At 42.6% G+C, this 27,877-nt stretch overlaps 1 protein-coding gene across 6 annotated transcripts in view; it reads left to right on the forward strand.

The window, feature by feature from the left end:
* Positions 1 to 27,877, forward strand: part of LOC142749896 (disintegrin and metalloproteinase domain-containing protein 9-like) — a 146,690-nt gene that overhangs the window by 6,580 nt on the left and 112,233 nt on the right. For all 6 annotated transcript variants that reach the window (XR_012882501.1, XR_012882502.1, XM_075858461.1 and 3 more), the window contains exons 2-4: positions 11,680 to 11,800; positions 15,592 to 15,647; positions 26,857 to 26,918. Coding sequence is in view for 4 of the 6 variants with exons in the window: in XM_075858461.1 (XP_075714576.1) it covers positions 11,680 to 11,800; positions 15,592 to 15,647; positions 26,857 to 26,918 (239 nt within the window). In the remaining 2 variants the exon portion in view is untranslated. The remainder of the gene's footprint in view (positions 1 to 11,679; positions 11,801 to 15,591; positions 15,648 to 26,856; positions 26,919 to 27,877) is intronic.

Here is a 27,877-nt window from a genome sequence, read left to right on the forward strand (position 1 = left end):
GATAATACTCAAACCATTTCAACCCAGAGTCAAAATATTCCAACTCTAGTTTTGCAATACAGTAAGCAGTTCAACACCATCAAAAATATGGTGTTGAAATACATCCCCTTACTGTACGACGATCCAACATTAGAAAACCTTTTAAAAAATGGATGCAGAATAGTATCTCGTAGGGCACAAACCTTGGGCAATATATTGTCTCCATCATTACTGCCAACTAATAACCCTAAACCTTCATGGCTAACATATAAAGGATTTTATAGGTGTGGGATTAATCCCTGCAAAGTTTGCACTTTTGCTAAAATCAATAAACAATACTCCAACTCTTCAGAAACCACCACCTTTGCTATTAAAACATATATGAACTGTAACAGCGACCATGTAGTGTATATTATCGAATGCACAACATGCAATCTCAAATACGTCGGCTGCACTACCAGGAAATTTAAAATTCGCATATTAGAACATCTCAGTTATATACGCAATGCATCCATCGTCAATATTTCTAATGCAGCCAGGCATTTTGTGACTTGTCACAATAGAAATGTTAGCTCTTTTTCCACATATGCTATCGAAAAAGTAAGGGGTACAAAAAGAGGGGGTGATTTAAAACAGCGTTTACTTACCAGGGAGGCCTTTTGGATTTATAGTTTGGAGACTCGCTTCCCCAAAGGACTCAACCTTAGGAAGGATCTCATGTTTCATTATTGAAACATCGCAATTTATATGAACTAGACTATAGACTCCTACCCTGATTGCTTGTGCCGGCAGGTACACATACCTTAATAAATCTTTCCAGTATGGCATTTACTGCAGTCCTGTTTTCTTAGTGCCATTTTATATTAAGTTTCCATACACAAGGTAAATACATACTTACATTTCGCCATATGTACTTAGGTCAATCCATTATAGCTACATATTAATGGGCCACTTTGGGTCATCATCATCAAGTACCTATGCTACTGTATTGATTGTATGTTTTTTCATGACGACCAAGATCACATACATACTCTTCACTGAATTATTGTCACACTTATCATGACTATTCAATGCTTAATTAATTATTTTCTCAGCATCATAAATTATCAAGCAAATTTGAACTAGCCCATTATACATTCAATGGTATCATAGGATCGCGCAGTATATTTTGTAAAGGAATTTATAGCCTACTCCTTGGGTTCCCAGATTTACAGTCTCTGATATTTGCCTACGTTTTTGCACATTATTATGATATTATTATGATATTATCACCAGCCATTGGTTGGTTTTATTCATTTCAAATTTATTTTCTAACATCAGTCTATACATATTAATACCATTTGCACATGGTTCTATACATTTTGAACTTATTTTCCAACATTAGTCTATGCACAACAATACCATCTGCATATGACTTTTCCTATGGTTATATATATAACTAGTGTTTAATTCATTTGTTAGGTTTTTTAGGCATGTAATCAACAATATTTATTATTACACTATTTTATGATAATGTGACTTGCATTGATGAGTTATAAAACGCAATCAAGGTACACCATCGTAACTCGTTGAATGTCCCTTTCTATGAATACTCACATCCTCTCATTCTCCAACTCTGTTGTTCTGTCTATTACCATTATCAACTATCAGCGGACTTTAACTGATCTTACTCGATGCTCTTTCTATCAGCAAACACAGCTTGTTTTGCATACTATATAAGTCCATATTCACACTTACTGAGCTCTGTTAACGCGCATTTTTTTCATCAGCCCTTTTTTTTTTCATCAGCTCTTTATCCGTTGCGGTTTGTTCGGCCACAGGGGTTTTTTCTCTGTGATCCGACAGGTTATATGATGTATTTTTGGGTTTATATCTTTGAGCCATTCGTTTCCATTCTATATTAACCATTTTACCTAACATAATGTGCATTTATTTTAGACTGACAGTAGTCTCGAACAACTATTGACATAAGTGAATTGAATTACCATAGACCATTTACATTCTATAATACTACAGCATTTTGATTCTTCTTCATTTCTGTTTTTAATCTCTTTATATTTTCTCACACTTTTCAATGTTTCAATTTGTCAACATGTCATGTTTGCTTTTTATGTATAAGTACTGATAAGGCCGTGTGTCTCAGTCTCTTTTGTATGCACTCATTTAAGATATACGGGTTTACCATCTACTATCATCAACGATATTGTTACACTTATACCCGTTACTTTTATTATTTTTCCTATTATATTATACCAATATGACATTGTTAATATACATATGAGGGCCAGGCTTCCAACTAGCTTTGGTTCGTATCTACTCATACTACTAGCCACTCCTTAATTCTTGGCATCTACCAATTACCAGCATTTGCATATTGGCCTTTCCTGCTGATTGATTAGCATATAAGGATATCTCAGACACACGGTCTTCTACTCATTTGCCATGACTAAGATCGCAGACTGCGATCGAAACGCGTAGGCTCAGGTTCAAGCCCTGACTACTCACACCTTGGGACTGCGTCTCCCTTCTGTTTTATGCTTTTTTCTCCAATAAACATGGGACTCCGGTTTCCCTTTTAACTTACCATCAGCGCTGGATCAATTCTTCTCTACATTCATTTAATTGAAAAACTAATATTTAAATGTTTATGACACTTAAATCCAATGTGCATAATAATTTGGAACACGGTATATATATATATATTTATTTATATTTGAATCACTAAAGATATGGCCATTATATATAAAAAGTTATTGCCTTTTATGCATTAAATACAAGAATCCCTGTCTTTGCAAAAAAAACTTTAACTAGTTGCCGACACAGGACGAGAATACTTGTGCTGAGCGGTGGGTACTTTGCACATTAGGACAAGAGTTCTCGTCCTGTGTGACAGCCAGTGTCCGCGCACGATCAGGAGCGGTGCAACGGCTGTAATACACAGCCGCAGCCCCGCTCTAACGGCGGAGAGAAGAGAAACCTCTTCTCTCCGCCGTTAACCCATTGAATGCCGCGAACAAAAGCTGATCGTGGCATTCAAAGTAAATAAGAGGAGGGGGACTGCCCTTGATCTTGCCACAGAAAATCCCTGTGACGGGATCGAGGCCCATAACTTGTATTACCAGACAGCCTAGGGTCCATTGAAGAACCCCAGGGCTGTCTTACCATATTTCCTGTTGTTAGGGCATACTTAGGTATGCCCTAACAACTGCCTATGTACAATCAATAACAGGCTAATGTACTGGCATATAGATCTATGCCAGTACATTACAGTTAAAAAAATCTAAATTAAAAATCCCTCTAAGGGATTAAAAAAAAAAAGTGAAATTAATTTAAAAAAAATTAATGTTAAATAAAAAGAAAAGTAAAAAAAATACACAGAAATATTTTTTTATTTACAATAAATAAACTTTTTAAAATATAAGTCCCAAAACATGAAATAATATAGACATATTTGGTATCACCACGACCGTAACAACCTGTACAACAAACGCACAACATTATTTATGATGATCTGTGTATGGTGTAAAAAAAAAATATTAAAACTGCAACGGAACTTCTTTTTTTCAGCATTTTCGCCAAAATAAAAATGTATATAAATTAAACTATAATGTATTTGTACCAAAAAATGTTACCTACATAAAGTACAACTCATCCTGCAAAAAACAAAGTCTCATACAACTATGTCGTACAAAACATTAAAAAGTTATGAGCGTCGGGATGCAAAGAGGGAAATATAAAAAAAATTGTTCTGTCCTCAAGGCCAAAATTGTCCGTGTCCTTAAGTTAAACTGGAAGATGTTATTACTTTGGGACCAGCAATATTGTTTTTGGCATGAGAAAGTACTATTAGATCATTAAATTGTTATGGGGAAGCTCAGGACTGGTGTATTGCACAGGGCTAAGGCCTCATGCACACGACCGTAGCCATGTGCACGGCCGTGATTTTCGGGTCGGCCGGCAGCGGACTGTCAGCCATGAGCCGCCCGCAAATCGCGGGCCATGAACATGGCCGCGGCCATTATTTTCACTGAGCCCGACCCGCAGAACACGGCTGTAATAAGACAAGTCCGTTCTTTCTGCGGTGCGGGTTCCCGGGCCTTGCACGGACCGTAAAAACTACGGTCGTGTGCATGGCCCCATAGAAATGAATGGGGTCGCAATTCTCCCGTGGATTTTCGGGGGAATCGAGGCCGCAAAAGCATTTTCGTATGCATGGAGCCTTAGTTCTGTCTGAAAACAATCATTCTAGATATCTCTTTTAACCCCTTAAGGACGCAGCCTTTTTTTGGCCTTAAGGCTCAGAGCCCATTTTTCAAATCTGACATATTTCACTTTATGTGGTAATAACGTCGGAATGCTTAAACACATTGGGCTTTATGTTAGTGGTAAAATTTGGACGATATATTCAGTGTTTATTGGTGAAAATTTTCAAAATTTAGAGAAAATTTATAAAAAATAGCATTTTTCAGAATTTAAATGCATTTGCTTGTAAAACAGACAGTTATACCACCCAAAATAGTTACCAGTTCACATTTCCCATATGTCTACTTTAGATTGGCATTGTTTTTTGAACATTCTTTTATTTTTCTTGGATGTTACAAGGCTTAGAACATAAACAGCAATTTCTCATATTTTTAAGAAAATTTAAAAAGCCTTTTTTTGAAGGTACCTGTTCAGTTCCGAAGTGGCTTTGAGGGGCCTATGTATTAGAAACCCCCATAAAACACCCCATTTTGAAAACTAGACCCCTCAAAGTATTCAAAACAGAATTAAGAAAGTTTATGTAACCCTTCAGGCATTTCACAGAAATGAAAGCAAAGTAGAGGTGAAATTTGCAAATTTAATTTTTCTTGCTGAATTTCAATTGTATTCAATTTTTTTCAGCAACACAGAAGGTTTTACCAGAGAAACACTACTAAATATGTATTGTCCAGATTCTGCAGTTTTTAGAAATGTCCCACATGTGGCTCTAGTGCGCTCGTGGACTAAAACACAAGCCCCAGAAGCAAAGAAGGACCTAGTACATTTTGAGGCCTCTTTTTTATTAGAATATATTTTAGGCAGCATGCCAGGTTTGAAGAGGTGTTGAGGTGCCAAAACAGTAGGAATCCCACAAAAGTGACCCTATTTCGGAAACTACACCCTTCAAGGAATTAATTTATGGTTGTTGTTGTTACCATTTTGACCCCACAGTTTTTACACAGCACGTATTTGAATTGGGCTGTAAAATTAAAAAAATTAAATTTTTTCCAATAAGATGTCATTTTTGATAAAAATTTCTTATTTTCACAGGGAACAAAATACCCCATTTTGTTTCCCAGTTTCTCCTGAGTGCAGCAATACCCCATTTCTGGCGATAAACTGCCGTTTGAGCCCATGGGAGGCCTCTGAAGGGAAGGAGCGCTGTGTGTTCTTTGGAGTGCAGATTTTGCTGGATTGGTTTTCGGGTGCCATGTCGCATTTGCAGAGCCCCAGAGGTATCAAAGCAATGGAAACCCACCAGAAGTGACCACATTTTGGAAACTACACCCCTCAAGGAATTCATTTATTGGTGTTGTGACCATTTTGACCCCATAGTTTTTTCACATAACTTATTTGAATTGGGCTGAGAATTCAAGCAAAATTAATTTTTTCCAATAATATGTAGTTTTGGCTGAAAATTTCTTATTTTCACAAGAAATAGAATACCCAATTTTGATGCCCAATTTGTCCTGAGTTTGATGCCGAATTTGTGGTGATAAACTGACGTTTGGGCCCATGGGAGGGCTCAGAAGGAAAGGACCACCATTTGGCCTACTGGGGATTTTCTGGTGCGAAGTCATGTATGCAGAAGGCCCTGAGGTACCAGTACAGTTGAAACCCCCAAGAAGTGACCCCGTTTTAAAAACTACACCCTTTAAGGTATTCATCTGGAGGTGTAGTGAGCATTTTTACCGGAGACATACACCCCATAAACTGTAATGTGGGTTCTCACGGGTACGGCAATACCCTCAATGTGGCTGTTATGAGCTGCCTGGGCACACGGCAGGGCTCAGAAGGGAAAGATGAGGGGAATAAGATGTGCGGAGCGCATCAGGGTAAGTAAAACTGGGGTAGATTAAAAATCAAGTGATTTATGATACATTTTGAAGCACTCTTTCATACGGAGCCTTAGTTTTTCGGGACACGTGTCACATTGATATATTGTGTCCTCCCTTATCTCCCTCTTATAGCAGACTTTATACCTCTTTTGACTTTTTCCTTTCTTGCCAGTTTGGGGAACTTCTCCTGGAAAGTGTTGCCCTGGTACGATGCATGTGGCCCCGCTTCTAGAAGTACTGGGTGCCCCCCCTTCTTGGTCCCTAAAAATTAGTTTCTTGATAACCACCTCTTGAAATTCCAGGAAAGTTCCCGTCTGGCCTGCACATCGACGTAGCACGTACGCATTGTACAAAGCCATCTGTATGATGTGCACGGCCAGCTTCTTATACCACACCGCATGGCGCTGTAGGGCTTCAGGACTTGATCTGACAAGTCCACCCCTCCCATGTACCTATTGTAGTCCAGGATGCAGTCTGGTTTGGGGGTCTCTGTACTGGTACCTCGTCCTGGTACATGGGTACTGGTGGGGCCATGTATTGTTGTCAATACAAGGACATCTCTCTTGTCCTTGTACTTGACACACAATATGTTGCTGCTAGAATGTGCCCTGCTCTCACCCCTTCTGAGTGTTTGCCCAAGCAGAGTCTTAGGGAAGCCTCTCAGATTTCTTCTAGCAGTGCCGCATGCCGCAGGACTTCTGGAAGCTAGGCACTTGAAGAGTGGGACGCTGGTATAAAAATTATCCAGGTAGAGTTGGTAACCCTGGTCCAGCAGTGGGTGCACCAAATTCCACACAATTTTTGCATTAACTCCCAGTAAGGGGGGGCATTCTGGGGGCTGAGCACTGGTGTCTTTCCCTTCATATATCCTAAATTTGTAGGTATACCCTGATGCACTCTCGCACAGCTTATACATCTTCACGCCATACCTTGCCCTCTTACTCGGCAGGTACTGGCGGAATTGAAGCCTCCCTTTAAAATCTACCAAAGACCAGTGGCGGATTAAGAAGACCATGGGCCCTGGGCTGTTACCCAAACTTGGGCCCCCCTTCTCCACCACCACCCTGCTGCGCCGTAACTATTGCTAACACTACCTAAACACTAGTACACAAAGTAGGCACATTATGCACAAAGTACACACAGAACACAAAGTACGCACATTATGCACAAAGTAGGCACATTATGCACAAAGTAGGCACATTATGCACAAAGTACGCACATTATGCACAAAGTACGCACATTATGCACAAAGTACGCACATTATGCACAAAGTAGGCACATTATGCACAAAGTACGCACATTATGCACAAAGTACGCACATTATGCACAAAGTACGCACATTATGCACAAAGTACGCACATTATGCACAAAGTACGCACATTATGCACATTATGCACAAAGTACGCACAGTACACAAAGTACCACATTATGCACAAAGTACGCACATTATGCACAAAGTACACAAAGTAGGCACATTATGCACAAAGTACGCACAGTACACAAAGTACCACATTATGCACAAAGTACGCACATTATGCACAAAGTAAGGACATTATGCACAAAGTACGCACATTATGCACAAAGTAGGCACATTATGCACAAAGTACGCACATTATGCACAAAGTACACAAAGTACGCACATTATGCACAAAGTACGCACATTATGCACAAAGTATGCACAGTACACAAAGTACCACATTATGCACAAAGTACGCACATTATGCACAAAGTACGCACATTATGCACAAAGTACGCACAAAGTACGCACATTATGCACAAAGTACGCACAGTACACACATTATGCACAAAGTACGCACAGTACAAAGTACGCACATTATGCACAAAGTACGCACAGTACACAAAGTACACACATTATGCACAAAGTACACAAAGTAGGCACATTATACACAAAGTATGCATAGTACACAAAGTACACACGAGTATGCACATTATACACAAAGTAGGCACATTATACACGAGTATGCACATTATACACAAAGTACACCTTGTAAACACATGAATATGGACATTAAACATACATGAATATGGACATTAAACATACATGAATATGGACATTAAACATACATGAATATGGACATTAAACATACATGAATATGGACATTAAACATACATTAATATGGACATTAAACATACATGAATATGGACATTAACCACACATGCACTTACCTTTTATGTCTTCACTGCAGCTCTTCTCCTGCTCACAGCACAGAGCCCGCCGACAGTCTCCCCTCCCCCATGTCCCGACAGCTAGCAGCAGAGGAGAGATGTTTAGAGCAGGGAAGGGGGGCTGGAGGGGGAGCTTCTAAAGCAGCACAGACCACGGCTGCTAAGTAGAAGCAAAGCTCCCCTCGCCTGACAGGTGCGGTCCTGGCACCGGGGCTCCCTCCGGTGCTAGCGACGCCACTGGGCATGAGGGGGTTCGGGCGGTCATAGGCCCCCTGGGAGCCTTGGGCCCCCTGGCAGCCCTGGGCCCCGGGCGACCGCCCGAAACGCCCTAATGATAATCCGCCACTGCCAAGGACTCATCAATAGAAATACACTTCTCGGGGGTGTATGCTTGGGAAAACCGGGCACTGAAATGGTCTAATAGGGGTCTCCGTTTATACAAACGGTCAAAACTGGGGTCGTCTTCGAGTAGGCAATGCTCATTAGGAGAAGCGAAGTGTTGCCTCATTTTTATTTTTTTTAGGTTCCAGTTCAGTTCTGAAGTTGCTTTGAGGGGCCTATTTATTAGACACCCCTATGAAACACCCCATTTTAGAAACTAGACCCCTCAAAGTATTCACAACAGCATTTAGAAAGTTTATGAACTCTTTAGGTGTTTCACATGAATTTAGAGCAATGTAGAGGTGAAATTGACATATTTATTTTTGTCAGAAAATCCTTTTTATACCATTTTTTTCTAAAACACAAAAGGTTTTATCAGAGAAACGCAACTTAATACTTATTACCCAGATTCTGCAGTTTAGAGAAATATCCCAGATGTGGCCCTAGTGCGGTAATGGACTGAAGCACCGGCCTCCGAAGCAAAGGAGCACCTAGTGGATTTTGAGGCCTTTTTTTTATTAGGCACCATGTCCGGTTTGAAGAGGTCTTGTGGTGCCAAAACATTGGAAACCCCCCAAAAGTGACCCCATTTTGGAAACTAGACCCCTTGTGGAATCCATTGTAGTTTTCTTGGGGTGCATGCGGTTTTTTGATCAGTTTTTATTCTATTTTTAGGTGGCGTGGTGACTAAAAAACAGCAATTCTACTATTGCTTTTTTATTCTATTTTTTTACAGCGTTCACCGTGCGCTATAAATGATATATTCACTTTATTCTGCGGGGCGATACGATTATGGTGATACCAGATGTTTATAGTTTTTTTATGTCTTATGGCGTTTGCACAATAAAAAACTTTTGCAAAAAATCATTCACTTTTTGTGTTACCTTATTCTAACAGCCAGAACTTTTTTATTTTTCCATCAATAAAGCCGTGCGAGGACTTATTTTTTGCGTAACGAACTGTAGTTTCGATGAGGACCATTTTTAGGTACATGCGACTTTTTGATCTCTTTTTATTCCATTTTTTGGGAGGTGAAGTGACTAAACTATTGTGATTGTGGTACGGTTTATTATTATTTTCTTTTACAGCGTTCACCGTGCGGGATAAATAACGAAATAATTTTGTAGTTCAGGCCGTTACGGACACGGCGATACCAATTATGTATAGTTTATTTGTTTATTTATCTATTTTTTATTAATAATAAAGGACTGATAGGGGAGAAAGGGGGATTTTGACTTTTATTACTTTTAAAACTTTTATTTTCTTATTTTTACACATCTTTTTTTTTACTTTATTACTTTGTCCCACTAGGGGACTTGAGGGCAGGAGGCCCTGATCGCTATTCTAATACACTGCACTACATGTGTAGTGCAGTATATTAGAGCTGTCAGCTACTCACTGACAGCAAGCATAGTGAGTCCTGACGTTGTCAGGACCCACTAAGCTTCCGTTGATGGCATAGCCGGACGCCATTGCTTGGTGTCCGGTTGCCATAGTAACCATTGCCGCCCGCTATCGTGTAGCAGGCCAGCGATGGTAGCTTAACCCCTAATCAAACTATCTACACCGGTTTTCTCTTATTTTGTGCCAAAAGTTTACAACTTTTTTTGCGCCACTCACTACACTTTTCTTAAATATGGACAGGGCTTAGTAAGAGGTACGGGGCCACCAGCAGACCCACTAATTTACTATAATTTACACCAGAAATTGGCGCCAAATTATAGCACAAACTTACAGCAGCGCATAGCTGGCATACATTTGACTTTCTGGCGCACGGATGGCCAGAGACGCTCTGAATTTATTATGAGATGTGCTCTTAATAAATTTGGCGCATCTTACTCCAGCACATTTTACTGTAGATTAAGACTGAAATATGAAACTCCAGTCTTAATAAATCCCCCCAATGTTTTTACATTGAAGGGGTTTTCCACGACCGGATAACTGATGACCTATTCACAGAATAGGTCATCAGTATATTATTGGTGCGGGTCCGACACCCGGACCCCGTACCGATCAGCCGCTCCGGGTGCCGGATGTTTTGAACGGTAAGCAGTAGTTTTGAGCCAGAAGCAGATGGCTCCGGTCACAGAATAGCGGCCGAGCTGCAAAACTGCAGCTCTTGTTCTGTAGAACGGCCGCTATGCAGTGGTCGGAACCATCTGCTTCCAGCTCCAACTACTGTTTACCGTTCAAAACCTCCCGCGGGCGGAGGCAGAGAGAGTGGGTGATCAGTGCGGGGTCTGGGTGTTGGACCCACACTGATCATATACTGATGACCTATTCTGTGGATAGGTCATCAGTTGTCCAGTGGTGAAAAACCCCTTTACCGATTTTAACAGGGCTCTGACAGATACATAATACATTGTGTGAATACAGACAAAAATTTAGGATCATGAAAGGCACCTATTTCTTATCTATTTCATTAACACTTACAATAGATCAAAAGGAGGGACTGTTCCTTTATAATGTACAGTAGGGGGATACGTACTAAGGTTTAGTAATCTCTAACTATTGGTAATTAATATCTTACAAGGGGTGGTTATAAGTATAACACAACATTGAATTTATTGCAATTGACCTACAGGGGGTTGGGTGTAGAAATTGGTGTAGCTATGGGGTGGGGCAGTCGCATCTACCACCCAGTGCTTAAGGGGACCCAAAGGACCCTCTGCCACCTATTAAAATACCAGTATTATAAACGGCAAATAGTAGGTGGGGGGGCCCTGTTACAGGTTCTGCACTGGTGTCCAGTAGATTCAAGTTACAGTACAGGTGTAGGGAAGGTCACATAGCTTTGGAAGAGTTCATCTTTTTTAATATTGGGCTAATATATGTCCATAAAATCTGAGCTGATGCATGACCCTGTCTCGGATGCACGATTTTAAAACATCTAAGCTCCTACAATGCTGTAAGCTACAACATTGCCTTTTAATGTCTAGTAAACATGAGGTTAGATGTCACTAAGCATTATGTATATAAGTATTATCTAAAAACGGTTTTTGATCATGGGATTATTCTGTCTAAGTGACTGTAAATAATATATCCCTTTTAGGTGGGGAAAAGTCACAGCTTGCCGTTTGTAGATGATTTTGAAATTGTGGAAGGTGAAGTAAAGAGTCCTCAATGGAATGAGAGTCAACACGAAGAACGTAAAGGACTGCTGTTTACAGAAGGTACTCATGTGCAGACCTCAAATATACCATCAGGCTCTATTCTTTATACACTTGATCAATATCAGAAAAGCTAAAGAGTTAGGTCTGTGCAGTCTGTACATGGACAAATAGATTGAGATGTTAAAGGGGTAATGTGGGGACCAAAATGTATTAGCAGTCTACTCACTGCAGTATGTGAGTACACTCGCTAATATACATTCTGGTCCCCCGTCGCGCAGGTTATGAGATTTTCATAGATTTTTATAGAGCTGGCAGGGGACTGGAATTCTAGGTGCACAGTCTTCCGTTATGACGACACGACTCTTCGTCACATGACCGACTCTGCTGTACTTTATATAATCCCTGTACTACTGGTACTGCTTGTACTTAGGGTACAGCGGTGCCGGTCACATGACGAAGTGTTGTGTCGTCATAAAGGAAGACTGTGCACCTAGAATTCTGGTTCCCCACCAGCGCTATAAAAATCTATTAAAATATCATCATTTACACGGGGGACCGGGATTTATAATAGCGAGTATACATACATACTGCAGTGAGTACACTGCTAATAATTCTTCGTCCCCACATAACCCCTTTAATTCTTTTTGACTATTGTGTTCTAAAAGAACCCAGTTTTTTAGAAATAGAGAAATAGGAAGGGAACGCCGATATGGATCTTACCACCAGTAATAATACCACTGAGTTTTCAGTTCTGCTTAGAGATCACCTTTCGGCCTCATTTACACAAGCATGTGCGTTTTGCGCACGCAAAAAACGCGGCGTTTTGCGTGCGCAAAAGGCACTTAACAGCTCCGTGTGTCATCAGCGTATGATGCGCGGCTGCGTGATTTTCGCGCAGCCGCCATCATTATGACACTCCGTTTGGATGTTTGTAAACAGAAAAGCACGTGGTGCTTTTCTGTTTACATTCAGAGTTTGACAGCTGTTGCGCGAATCACGCAGTTCGCACAGAAGTGACATGCGTGGTTTTGACGCACCCATTGACTTGAATGGGTGCGTGATGCGCGAAAAACAGCGAAATATAGAACATGCCGTGAGTTTTACGCAGCAGACTCACGCTGCGCAAAACTCACGGACTGTCTGCACTGCCCCATAGACTTGTATAGGTCCGTGCGACTCGCGTGAAAAGCACGCGCGTCACACGGACGAAAATCACGCTCGTGTAAATGAGGCCTTAATCATATTTAATTATTACTATGAAAGGAGGTTCTCTGTCTAAATGTACATTGACCTCATTAAATTGGTTGTCCCATCATGGTTGTCCCTCCTCCAAAGACAGGCCCCCTGGTGGCCAGCTGATCGGCTCAGGTCTGTTTGCTGAAACCCAAGGTGTCCAAATGAGACCTCTGTACCTCTTTAATATGGAAGCATGAGGTAGAAAACAGGGTTGTTTGTTTAAGTAATGCTAAGACTCTTTGCACCTTCTCTGCCCTTAAGGGCGGATTTACACAAACGTGTAATACGTCCGTGCAACGTGCGTGATTTTCACGCGCGTCGCACGGACCTATGCTAGTCTATGGGGCAGAGCAGACTGTCAGTGATTTTTGCACAGCGTGAGTCAGCTGCGTAAACTCATGACAGGTCCTATATTTCTGCGTTTTTCGCGCATCACGCACCCATTGAAGTCAATGGGTGCGTGAAAACCACGCATGCCACACAGAGGCACCTCCGTGGGACGTGCGTGGTTTGCGCAACAGCAGGCAAACTATGATTGCAAACAGAAAAGCAACACGTGCTTTTCTGTTTACAAACATCCAAACAGTGTCATAATGATGGCGGCTGCGCGAAAAGCACGCAGCCGCGCACCATATGATCATGACACACGGAGCTGTTAAGTGCCTTTTGCGCACGCAAAACGCAGCATTTTTTTGCGTGCGCAAAACGCACACGCCCGTGTAAATCCGCCCTAACTCTGACATTTTTTGAGTTTAGTCTAAACTGGTTGCTAAGAATGTGCTGCCTGACCACCCCATTTACAAGACTGTAGATGTTACGCACTACGTCCACAGCAACCAGTGTGTCTAAGGCTGGGTTCACACGACCTATTTTCAGACGTAAAACGAGGCGTATTATGCCTCGTTTTACGTCTGAAAATAGGGCTACAATACGTCGGCAGACATCTGCCCATTCATTTGAATGGGTTTGCCGACATACTGTGCAGACGACCTGTTATTTACGCGTCTCGTTTGACAGCTGTCAAACGACGACGCGTAAAAATACAGCCTCGTCAAAAGAAGTGCAGGACACTTCTTTGGACGTTTTTGGAGCTGTTTTCTCATAGACTCCAATGAAAACAGCTCCAAAAACGGATGTAAAAAACGCCGCGAAAACGGCGCGAAAAACGCCGCGAAAAATGCGAGTTGGGGTATGTTCACACGTAGTCAACAAAAACGTCTGAAAATCCAGAGCTGTTTTCAAGGGAAAACAGACCCTGCTTTTCAGACGTTTTTTTACCAACTCGCATTTTTCGCTGCGTTTTCACGCCGTTTTCGCGGCGTTTTTTACGTCCGTTTTTGGAGCTGTTTTCATTGGAGTCTATGAGAAAACCGCTCCAAAAACGTCCAAAGAAGTGTCCTGCACTTCTTTTTACGAGGCGTAATTTTACGCGTCGTAATTGCCGTACGACGCGTAAAATTACGCGTCGTGTGGACAATACAGCGTTATACCCATAGAAAGTAATGGGGAGATGTTTGACGACGTATTTGAGACGTATTTCCAGACGTAAAACGAGGCAAAATATGCCTCGTATACGTCTGAAATTTGGCCGTGTGAACATACCCTTGGTCAAAAAACGTCTGAAAAGCAGGGTCAGTTTTCCCTTGAAAACAGCTCTGGATTTTCAGACGTTTTTGGTCACTACGTGTGCACATACCCTAAAGTTAAAAGATGGCACAGATGTAAGTTAAGCACCAAATAAGAATGTGAATCATGTAAGCTATTCTATATATAAGCTATACAAGGGGTATTCCCATCTTCCACAAACTAAACCATAAATGACTGCTATGTGCAGGTCCCTCATCTGAAATCCACTGATTTGTACTGTAACACAACCTATTTTCAGACGTAATTCAGGCGTTTTACGCCTCGAATTACGCCTGAAAAGACGGCTCCATTACGCCTGCAAACATCTGCCCATTGCCTGCAGTGGGTTTTACGATGTTCTGTTCCCACGAGCCTTTATTTTACGGGTCGCTGTCAAAATACGGCGCGTAAAATGACGGCTCGACAAAAGAAGTGCACGACACTTCTTGGGACGTTTTTGGAGCCGTTTTCTCATAGACTCTATTGAAAACAGCTCAAAAAACACTGCGAAAACGCTGCGAAAAACGCGAGTTGCTCAAAAAACTTCTGAAAATCAGGAGCTGTTTTCCCTTTTGACAACGCCAAATACGTCTGAAATTACGGAGCTGTTTTCAGGAGAAAACAGCTCCTGAATTTCAGACGTTTTTACAAGTGCACGCGTTTTTCGCGGCGTCTTTTACGGAAGTAATTGGAGCTGGTTTTCATTGGAGTCAATTAAAAACGGTTCCAATTACGTCCCAAGAAGTGTCCTGCACTTCTTTGATGCAGCCATAATTTTACGCTCCGTCTTTTGACAGCGACGCGTAAAATGACAGCTCGTCTGTATAGAACACCGTAAGACCCATTGCAAGCAATGGGCAGATGTTTGCCGACGTATTGGAGACGTCTTCTCAGGAGTAATTCGAGGCGTAAAACGCCTCCATTACTCCTGAAAAGAAGTCGTGTGCACATACCCTTACACTCCTGCTTTGTCTTTTTTTTTTTTTTAGATGTCAACCACATAGTGATCCCTATAAAACTGAATAAGACCAATAACAATTCTAAAGTAAGTTTATTTAACACTATACAGTAGATATAGTTACATTATTTGCGCCACTGATATTTTATCTGCAGTTAACATAGCATTAAATGGTCATACATGTAATGCATGGACAGGCCAGGTCCGCCAGAGAGGCAGCCTCTCTTACAGAGCTGCTCATCTAGGGGGGGCCTCCTACCTAATAGGGCATATAAACAGGGGTAGTCTTCAACCCCATTAAAGGGTTGTATAGGTTTTTAATAAATAGGGTTAGGGCCTGTTCACATCACCGTTCGCTTTCCGTTCCGTGGTTCCGTCTGAGGTTTCCGTCGGGTGAACCCGCAACGGAAAGTGAAACAGAAACCACAGCTTCCGTTTCCATCACCATTGATATCAATGGTGACGGAAACATTGTTAATGGTTTCCGTTCGTCACCGTTCTGGCAGGTTTCCGTTTTAACGATGGAATCAATAGCGGAGTCGACTGCTCTATTGATTCAGTCGGATAATCGGAAACCTGCCGGAACGGTGACGAACGGAAACCATTAGCAATGTTTCCGTCACCATTGATATCAATGGTGACGGAAATGGAAGCTGTGGTTTCAGTTTCACTTAACGTTGCGGGGTTCACCCGACGGAAACCTTCGACGGAACCCCGACACGGAAAGCGAACGGCGATGTGAACAGGCCCTTACTTGGACGCACCAGAGCAAATAATTTCTCCCATCTATACAAAACATGTGCACGTCCACTTTCAATTTCAATATAATTTTTTATGTCATGATTGCACACACAGGATATACAGTATTATTAATAAGGAATCGACCCTAGTAGAAAGGGATTGGATCCAAACTCTGTTTCAAATGGGGTTGTTATCTAATGGACCTTTGGAGCCTCCTTGTAATAGGTGCCCATTATTTTGTCAGAATGTGGGCCCACCAGGGTTTCCACTGATACTCTGGTGGCTAAACTGACCCTGAATGCAGAGCTCAAGTGCTGAACTTTGGGATATCAAATTCTAGAGGAAATGTTCATTGACATACAGTGAAGGAAATAAGTATTTGATCCCTTACTGATTTTGTAAGTTTGCCCACTGTCAAAGACATGAACAGTCTAGAATTTTTAGGCTAGGTTAATTTTACCAGTGAGAGATAGATTATATAAAAAAAAAAAACAGAAAATCACATAGTCAAAATTATATATATTTATTTGCATTGTGCACAGAGAAATAAGTATTTGATCCCCTACCAACCATTAAGGCTGGGTTCACACGACCTATTTTCAAACGTAAACGAGGCGTATTATGCCTCGTTTTACGTCTGAAAATAGGGCTACAATACGTCGGCAAACATCTGCCCATTCATTTGAATGGGTTTGCCGACGTACTGTGCAGACAACCTGTCATTTACGCGTCGTCGTTTGACAGCTGTCAAACGCCGACGCGTAAAAATACAGCCTCGGCAAAAGAAGTGCAGGACACTTCTTTCAGACGTAATTTGAGCCGTTCTTCATTGAACTCAATGAAGCACAGCTCAAAATTTACGGCTGTCAGAGAAGCCTCACAAAATGCGAGGAGGAGGAATTACGGCTGAAACGAGGCAGCTGTTTTCTCCTGAAAACAGCCTGTTATTTCAGCCGTAAAAGCCTCTCATCCAGGGGCGTAACTAGGAAAGACTGGGCCCCATAGCAAACTTTTGACTAGGGCCCCCCTCTGCTGGGTATCACGCAACCCCCCCCCCCTTTATAGATAGTGCCTCCCTATAGATTCCACCACACAGCGCCCCCCTATAGATAGCACCATACACAGCCCCCTGCAGATAACGCCATACAGCCCCCCCTGTAGAGAACTTCATACAGTCCCCCCTGTAGAGAATGCCATACAGCCCCCCCTGTAGATAATGCCATACAGAACCCCTCTGTAGATAACGCCATATAGCCCCCCCCCCAAAAAAAAACGGCCTATAGTTTGTCCTACAAAAGACATGCATCCCCTATCCACAGGATAGGGGATACATGTGTGATCGCTGGCAGCGATAAGGAGAATGGGGGACCGAAAGTCCCCCGAAGTTCTCCATGACTAACCTCGGACTTCCGGCGTCTGCGCAGTTCAATAAAAATGAAAGGAGCGCTAGTCACGCATGCGCACAAGCGCGACCGGCGCTCCATTCATTTCTACGGAGCTGCCGACACAGACCCCGGAAGTCCGAGGTTTGTCATGGAGAACTTAGGGGGGACTTTCGGTCCCCCGTTCTCCTCATCGCTGCCAGCGATCACACATGTATCCCCTATCCTGTGATTAGGGGATACATGTCTTATGTAGGAACAACCCCTTCAGTGGCGTCGCGCTGTAGCAGCCATAGCGGCTGCTAGCGGAGCCTGCGGCCATGGGAGGGGGCCGTGCCGGCGGGTGGCACGGGCCCCCTCATGCTGCAGGCCCTGTAGAAGTCGCTACGGCTGCTATAGCGGTAGTTACGCCACTGCGTATAGGTTTGTACGGCGTATAACTACAGCTCCCAGCATGGCCTGAACAATGATAAGGATATGCTGGGAGATGCGGTTTCACAAAAAAAATCCTATCACCATCATCTCGCTGCAGATCATACAGTGACTACATTACTGATTAGAGGCAGAATAAACATTTACATTAAGTGACTCACCGGTGACGTCTCAGATTCTAGTTCTTTTCTTCTCCCTCCGGCTCAGACATCTATGATGGATTTCTACCGGCCATGACCCATTTCTGCAGTTTTCCGTTCAGATGTCTTCAGCTTCTCACTTTTAAAACATTTCTGCACCTATAAACAAAGTTAAAATTCTCAACACATCTAAATATAACTGTCACAAACACACAACATGCCCCCTGTAGATAGTGACCTACATAGAAGCCCCTATAGATAGTGCCCACATATGGACTCCAGAGCTGCAAGGCAATAGTGCTAACCACTGAGCCACCGTGCTGCCCTACATATAGCTTCCCCTATAGTTATTGCTCCACGTATAGCCCACCTCTGTACATAGTGTCTCACATATAGCTCCCCCTGTATATAGTGTCCCACATATAGCCCACCCCTGTAGACTGTGCACTACATATAGCCACCCTGTTGCTAGTGCCCCACAGGTAACCCACCCCTGTATATAGTGGCCCACATATAGACCCCCCTGTATATAGTGGCCCACATATAGACCCCCCCTGTATATAGTGGCCCACATATAGAGCCCCCTGTATATAATGGCTCACATATAGAGCCCCCTGTATATAGTGGCCCACATATAGACCCCCCCCTGTATATAGTGGCCCACATATAGAGCCCCCTGTATATAATGGCCCACATATAGAGCCCCCTGTATATAGTGGCCCACACCCCCACATATAGACCCCCCCTGTAGCTACTGCCCCACATATAGACCCCCCTGTAGCTACTGCCCCACATATAGAACCCTATATATAATAGCCCACATAAAGATGACCCCCCCCCCCCACCCCACTACAGATAATGCCATTCGCATTTTTATGAGGGAAAAAAAACAAAAACTTGACATACTCACATTCTCCGGTTCCCACGCTGTTCACTGGCGATGCAGACATGCTCTCTTCTGAGCATGTCTGCAGGAGCTGAACGAGCGTCCTCCAATGACGCTGATTGGCGGGGCAGAATGACTTGCCCCGCCAATCAGCACCTTCTAAGCATGGAAGCGGCGCGATGATGTCATCGCGCCGCTAGCCAATCAGTGTCATTGTAAGGCACTGGATGGTCAGGCACGGAACATGCCCGGCCATTCAGTGCTAATACATGTATTTGGCTGCCGCTAGCACTGGGGCCTCCTCCGGTGCTAGCGACACCTACAGGCATGAGAGGGCCTGTGTAAGGCTCGGCGTCGCGGGCCCCACAGTAGCGACGCTACCGCTGTAGTAGCCATAACGGCTGCTAGCGGCGCCACCGGGCCCCCTCAAGCCCCGGGCCCCGTAGCAGCCGCTACTGCTGCTACCGCGGTAGTTACGCCACTGCTCTCATCGTGTGCACATACCCTAAGAGTTCAGCCTCCTCCAGACCAGTTACACACTCCAAATCAACTTGGTGCCTGCATTAAAGACAGCTGTCTTAAATGGTCACCTGTATAAAAGACTCCTGTCCACAGACTCAATTAATCAGTCTGACTCTAACCTCTACAACATGGGCAAGACCAAAGAGCTTTCTAAGGATGTCAGGGACAAGATCATAGACCTGCATAAGGCTGGAATGGGCTAGAAAACCAAAAGTAAGACGCTGGGTGAGAAGGAGACAACTGTTGGTGCAATAGTAAGAAAATGGAAGACATACAAAATGACTGTCAATCGACATCGATCTGGGGCTCCATGCAAAATCTCACCTCGTGGGGTATCCTTGATCCTGAGGAAGGTGAGAGCTCAGCCGAAAACTACACGGGGGGAACTTGTTAATGATCTCAAGGCAGCTGGGACCACAGTCACCAAGAAAACCATTGGTAACACATTACGCCGTAATGGATTAAAATCCTGCAGTGCCCGCAAGGTCCCCCTGCTCAAGAAGGCACATGTACAGGCCCGTCTGAAGTTTGCAAATGAACATCTGGATGATTCTGAGAGTGATTGGGAGAAGGTGCTGTGGTCAGATGAGACTAAAATTAAGCTCTTTGGCATTAACTCAACTCGCCGTGTTTGGAGGAAGAGAAATGCTGCCTATGACCCAAAGAACACCGTCCCCACTGTCAAGCATGGAGGTGGAAACATTATGTTTTGGGGGTGTTTCTCTGCTAAGGGCACAGGACTACTTCACCGCATCAATGGGAGAATGGATGGAGCTATGTACCGTCAAATCCTGAGTGACAACCTCCTTCACTCCACCAGGAGATTAAAAATGGCTCGTGGCTGGGTCTTCCAGCACGACAATGACCCAAAAAATACAGCAAAGGCAACAAAGGAGTGGCTCAAAAAGAAGCACATTAAGGTCATGGAGTGGCCTATCCAGTCTCCAGAGCTTAATCCCATCGAAAACTTATGGAGGGAGCTGAAGATCCGAGTTGCCAAGTGACAGCCTCGAAATCTTAATGATTTACAGATGATCTGCAAAGAGGAGTGGGCCAAAATTCCATCTAACATGTGTGCAAACCTCATTATCAACTACAAAAAACGTCTGACTGCTGTGCTTGCCAACAAGGGTTTTGCCACCAAGTATTAAGTCTTGTTTGCCAAAGGGATCAAATACTTATTTCTCTGTGCACAATGCAAATAAATATATATAATTTTGACAATGTGATTTTCATTTTTTTTTTATATATATATAATCTATCTCTCACTGGTAAAATTAACCTAGCCTAAAAATTCTAGACTGTTTATGTCTTTGACAGTGGGCAAACTTACAAAATCAGCAAGGGATCAAATACTTATTTCCTTCACTGTACATAGTGCAAACTATGGCTGAGGAAGGTAAATGTGGATGGGTTATTTAAATAGACACATATAGATGTATTCAATGCACAAACAGTGCCCCATGCCATGCAGCCACGGTCCCCAAGATCAGTGATTAGGGTGGGTCTGAACAGTCAGGGTATATGCACACACAAACTCAAAAATATCTGAAAATACGGAGCTGTTTTGAAGGGAAAACAGCTCCAGATTTTCAGACGTTTTTTTTAAATCAAAGTCATGTTTTTCACGGCCGTTTTTGGAGCTGTTTTTCTATAGAGTCTATGAAAAACGGCTCCAAAAATGTCTGAAGAAGTGACATGCACTTCTTTTTCGTGGCCGGTTTTTTACGCAACATTTTGAAAAACGACCGCGTAAAACACACCCTGTCGGAACAGAACGCAGTTTTTCCCATTGAATTCAATGGGCAGATGTTTAGAGGCGTTCTGCTTCCAATTTTTCAGATGTTTTTCGGGACGTTTATGGCCGAAAAACGGCTGAAAACACTACGTGTGCACATACCCTAACAGAGTACTACCTGTACTCTTATTAGTTCAGTAATGTTTATACGTAATGAAACTTTATAACAGAAAATAAAGAAAAATTTCACAAGATACATTACCTTTTTATTACATTTTCATTGTTTTTATTATGTTTGGCACATTTATGCTTTAACCTCTTAACGCCGAAGGACGGATATATCCGTCCTCAGCAACTGCTAGTTCGCGCAGGAGGACGGATATATCCGTCCTGTGATGGCGCGGGTACTGTCACTGTACCCAAGCGATCAGCAGCAGGAGCACCGCTGTTATACACAGCCTGGCTCCTGCTGCAACTACCAGAATCGAAGCGCGCTCCGATTCCGGCAGTTTAACCCATTAAATGCCGCTGTCAATAGTGACAGCGGCATCTAATGTGTTTGACAGAGGGAGGGAGCTCCCTCTGTCACCCGATCGGCGCCTCCGCAAACAAATCGCGGGTCGCCGTCGGGTTTCCATGACAGCCGGGGGTCTAACAAAGACCCCCAGGTCTATCTTCCGCAACTGCCTCTTAGGCGATGCCGGAGGCATGACCTAACAGGTTGCCTGTCAGTTTTACACTGACAGGCAATAATGCTTTGGTATACTAAGTATACCAAAGCATTATATATGCGATCGGCAGATCGCATAGTGAAGTCCCCTGGTTGGACTAAAAAAAAATATGTCAATCAGTTAAATAAAGTTTGTGGGGAAAAAAAAAAAAATGACAGTGAAAATCAAATAAAACTACTTTTTTTGCCCAAAAAGTGGTTTTATTTAGTAAAAGTGTCAAAACAAATCACACATACACATATATGGTATCCCCACGTTTGTAACAACTTGAACAATAAAATGAACACATTAATTAAACCGCCGGATGAACGGCGTCCAAAGAAAATGCAAAAAACAACGGCAAAATTTGCTCTTTTCTCCCATTCCCCCCATAAAAAATTAAATAAAAATTAATCTATAAGTCCTATATACCCCAAAATAGTACTAATGAAAACTACACATTGGCCCGCAAAAATCAAGCCCACATACGGCCACATTGACGGAAAAATAAAGACGTTATGGCTTTTGGAATGCGGCAATGCAAAAACAAGTAATTTTTTTCTAAAAGGCTTTTTATTGTGCAAATGTAGGAAAACATATAAAACTTTTACATATTTGGTATCCCCGTAATCGTGCCGACCCATAGAATAAAGTTAACATGTTATTTACGCTGCATAGTAAACGGCGTAAATTTATAACGTGAAAATCAATGCTGGAATAGCTGCTTATTTTCAATACTCTCCTAAAATAAAGTTAATAAAAGTTAATCAATATATTATAAGCATCTAAAAATTGTGCAATTACAAAATACAACTCGTTCCGCAAAAAACAAGCCCTTATACGGCGATGTCGACGGAATAAAAAAAAAGTTATGACTCTTGGAATGCGACCGTGAAAAAACAAAAAATAATCCTTGGTCATTAACGTGCAAAATGGCCCGGTCATTAAGGGGTTAAGACATTTTTTTATACTGCGCAAAGTGCATTCTGATAGTGTTTTCCATAGAAGTATAAATGGACATTGCAGAGTGTTCCTCCAAGTGTATGGACCAGGTTACACAAAGGGCACTTCTAAGAGGGTAGAGGATTTATGACTTCTTGCAAACAGGGTGAGGTAGGCTTTGTTGACATCACATTTTTTGGTCTACGTTTGACATATACAGTGAAGGAAATAAGTATTTGATCCCTTGCTGATTTTGTAAGTTTGCCCACTGTCAAAGACATGAACAGTCTAGAATTTTTAGGCTAGGTTAATTTTACCAGTGAGAGATAGATTATATAAAAAAAAAAAAAGAAAATCACATAGTCAAAATTATATATATTTATTTGCATTGTGCACAGAGAAATAAGTATTTGATCCCTTTGGCAAACAAGACTTAATACTTGGTGGCAAAACCCTTGTTGGCAAGCACAGCAGTGAGACATTTTTTGTAGTTGATGATGAGGTTTGCACACATGTTAGATGGAATTTTGACCCACTCCTCTTTGCAGATCATCTGTAAATCATTAAGATTTCGAGGCTGTCACTTGGCAACTCGGATCTTCAGCTCCCTCCATAAGTTTTCGATGGGATTAAGGTCTGGAGACTGGCTAGGCCACTCCATGACCTTAATGTGCTTCTTTTTGAGCCACACCTTTGTTGCCTTGGCTGTATGTTTCGGGTCATTGTCGTGCTGGAAGACCCGGCCACGAGCCATTTTTAATGTCCTGGTGGAGGGAAGGAGGTTGTCACTCAGGATTTGACGGTACATGGCTCCATCCATTCTCCCATTGATGCGGTGAAGTAGTCCTGTGCCCTTAGCAGAGAGACACTCCCAAAAAATAATGCTTCCACCTCCATGCTTGACAGTGGGGATGGTGCTCTTTGGGTCATAGGCAGCATTTCTCTTCCTCCAAACACGGCGAGTTGAGTTAATGCCAAAGAGCTCAATTTTAGTCTCATCTGACCACAGCACCTTCTCCCAATCACTCTCAGAATCATCCAGATGTTCATTTGCAAACTTCAGACAAGCCTGTACATGTGCCTTCTTGAGCAGGGGGACCTTGCAGGTACTGCAGGATTTTAATCCATTACGGCGTAATGTGTTACCAATGGTTTTCTTGGTGACTGTGGTCCCAGCTGCCTTGAGATCATTAACAAGTTCCCCCCGTGTAGTTTTCGGCTGAGCTCTCACCTTCCTCAGGATCAAGGATACCCCACGAGGTGAGATTTTGCATGGAGCCCCAGATCGATGTCGATTGACAGTCATTTTGTATGTCTTCCATTTTCTTACTATTGCACCAACAGTTGTCTCCTTGTCACCCAGCATCTTACTTATGGTTTTGTAGCCCATTCCAGCCTTGTGCAGGTCTATGATCTTGTCCCTGACATCCTTAGAAAGCTCTTTGGTCTTGCCCATGTTGTAGAGGTTAGAATCAGACTGATTAATTGAGTCTGTGGACAGGAGTCTTTTATACAGGTGACCATGTAAGACAGCTGTCTTTAATGCAGGCACCAATTTGATTTGGAGGGGGTAACTGGTCTGGAGGAGGCTGAACTCTTAATGGTTGGTAGGGGATCAAATACTTATTTCTCTGTGCACAATGCAAATAAATATATATAATTTTGACAATGTAATTTTTTTAAATTCTTTTTATATAATCTATCTCTCACTAGTAAAGTTAACCTAGCCTAAAAATTCTAGACTGTTCATGTCTTTGACAGTGGGCAAACTTACAAAATCAGCAAGGGATCAAATACTTATTTCCTTCACTGTATATAATTTTGACTATGTGATTTTCTGTTTTTTTTATATATAATCTATCTCTCACTGGTAAAATTAACCTAGCCTAAAAATTCTAGACTGTACATGACTTTGACAGTGGGCAAACTTACAAAATCAGCAAGGGATCAAATACTTATTTCCTTCACTGTATGTTGGGAAAAGCATGTTAAACGTGGCCCCTATCAAGTATAGGCTATAATGGTATGCATTCAACGCATATGTCCTGAACTTTCATGACCCTTTTCTTAATACTATTATAGCCTATGGATGCCGGATGCCACTGATAGACATGCGTTTAACGCATCTGTCACCCATAGACTTTAATGGCATCCATTTAACAGATACTTAAAAAGCTATAGAAAAGCTCATGACTTATCTGCGTAACGGATGCTTGTGAGAGATGCCATACTGTGGGATTCAAGACCCATATGTTACAATGTTAAAAAAAAACAGGATGGAATAGTGTATTCTATATTGCTATTCCATACCTTGTTTTTTTGCAGTATACTGACGTATACAAATATAGGTCACTCTTTTCGCCTCCGTGTGACAATGGATCCCTCTGAAACAAATGTTCGTTGGGAGTTTTCCCGACATACAAGGTAAACATAAACAAAAAACGTGATGTGAACAGGGCCGTACAGAATAGTCATACATGCTACTGCAAAATCTGCAGAGAAAATATCTTGTAAATGACTTCTCATATCCCCATTGCTCTGTAAATTTAGGATGGGAAAGATCAAAACAAGACATCTTCAGATCTAAGCCACACCCTTCAATATTCCGGTCACACCTCCTAAAGCACTCCAGATCAAATGCTTAATGTAAGTTGCACACGACCGAGTTCGGACCGTGAGAAACGGTCCGAGTGTCGGCCGCATTTCCCGGCACGACCACGGTACAGGTGAATGGGACTCATAGCATCGTAGACATTTTATGATGCTAGGAGTCCCTGCCTCCCCACGGAACTGCTGTTCCATACTGAACAAAATGATATAGTATGGAACCACAGTTCCGTGGGGAAGCAGAGACTCCTAGCATCATAAATGTCTATGATGCCAGGAGTCCCATTCACCTGTACCGTGGTCGGGCCAGGAAATGTGGCCAACACTTGGACCGTCTTTCACGGGCCGATCTCGGTCGTGTGCAAGAGGTGTAAGACGATACCTTTAAACTGTTTCATAATAGTCCCTACTTTGCCAGACTTTTTGTAGTGATCATAGTGCTACCCTGATAACAACATGCTTACTGTTCAACCTTCCTACACTGCTCCTTCCTCAACTATCAGCAACCTTTGTATGTAACTTCGTCTTTCTGTACCAATGTCTGTCATTAGAGATTGGCACATGAAAAGGATGAGGCCGGAGCTAGATTACTGAACTTTTGTTGAGACAACACAGTGCAGGAATGCATGGTATATCTGCCAAAATGCTGTCCACAAACAGTCAGGGAAAGGCGCTGCTAAGGGAGAGCGATCGCCTATCCTTGTTGATGGTTCATCCGTGGATACTACAGTAGTAGCAACATATTGGGGGTCTATACACACAATATTTAAGGGGTTGTCCAGTTAAGAAAACCCATTTTTATATACCTTATAATGGAATTCTGAGTTAATACATGTTTTGGCCAGAGTGTACAGCGGTTACAGTGTGTCCCGCTCTGGAGTACTTGTACTGTATTACATGGACAACTCAATAATTTGAATGGGCAGTGTAAAGCTTCATTTTCCCTGTGGTGGCACTGCAGGAAAATTGAACACTTACTGCCAGGTTTCCCAGAGATAACAGCTGATCACTGGGTGTCCTATCAGGGGGACAGTTAATAACCATCTTATTGTCATGGGACCCTTCTAAGAAGTAGCGATTGTCCAAAGCGGACAACCCCTTTAACACCAGGAAAAAAAACTCACATCAGCTATCAATTTCACACATGAATGCTATAACACTGTTTTTTTGTTGACTTCCTTCTAAATATTGTATAGGAACTGTCATATATGATCACGCTGGACAAGAGTCATTATATTTTACATCTAGTGCGCAATGCGTGAGTATTCAATTTATTTTCAGACATTTTGATTGCTTGTAAGAACATAAAAAAAAGTCTTAGGAACAAAATTATTTTGTATGCACAGTAAAGATTAAAGGGGTTGTCCCAAAAATGACTTTTATAACATGTTAAATGGGACTTTTACCAACCTCAGAGGGGACAGGTCCCATTCTAAACTTCAAAGTGTCCAATGTGTGGTCGTTTTCCATTGAAATTAATAGGAGTTGTCTAAACCTCTACGTGGGAGCACTGTGGCCATTTCATCATTAAAGGGGTTCTCCAGTCCCCATCAATATCTGGTCGGTCGGAGTCCTACGCTCGTCACTCCCGCTGATCAGCTGTTTGGAAGGGGCCGCAGTGCTCACTTCAATTGGAGAAGGCTGTAAGGCCTCATACACGCGGCCGTTCCTGTAATCACAGCCCACGATTGTATGGGAGCATGGCCCGCAAAATCCGAAAAGTAGGACATTCTCCATATTTCCCCGCACGGTTATACGGCACGGATACCTTTCCGTAGCGCTACGGAAATGTGTCCGCAGCCAATAGAACTGGGCGGGTCCGTAATTGCGGACCGTATTGTGGTCCACAATTATGGAGTTTTTCCATGGTCGTGTGCATGGGGCCTAATACTGTGTAGTGCCGCTACAAGTGTGTCGGCGATTCACAATACAAGCAGATAAGGAATGAAGGAGAAGCAGCGCTCGTACAAGTGATGCAGTCCCTTCAAAACACCTGAGCGGCAGGGGGTGCCAGAAGTCGTACCCTGGCCGATCAGATATTGATGACCTGTCCTGAGGATAGGCCATCAGTTTTTTTGGGACTGGACAACCGCTTTAAGGGTATGTTTACACGTAGTGACCAAAAACGTCTGAAAATACAGAGCTGTTTTCAGGCAAAAACAGCTCCTGATCTTATGACGTTTTTTAACAACGCGCCTTTTTCGCTGCATTTTTTAC

Source organism: Rhinoderma darwinii, chromosome 3, assembly GCF_050947455.1.
Source record: "Rhinoderma darwinii isolate aRhiDar2 chromosome 3, aRhiDar2.hap1, whole genome shotgun sequence".
In the NCBI taxonomy this organism is placed as follows: Eukaryota; Metazoa; Chordata; class Amphibia; order Anura; family Rhinodermatidae; genus Rhinoderma; species Rhinoderma darwinii.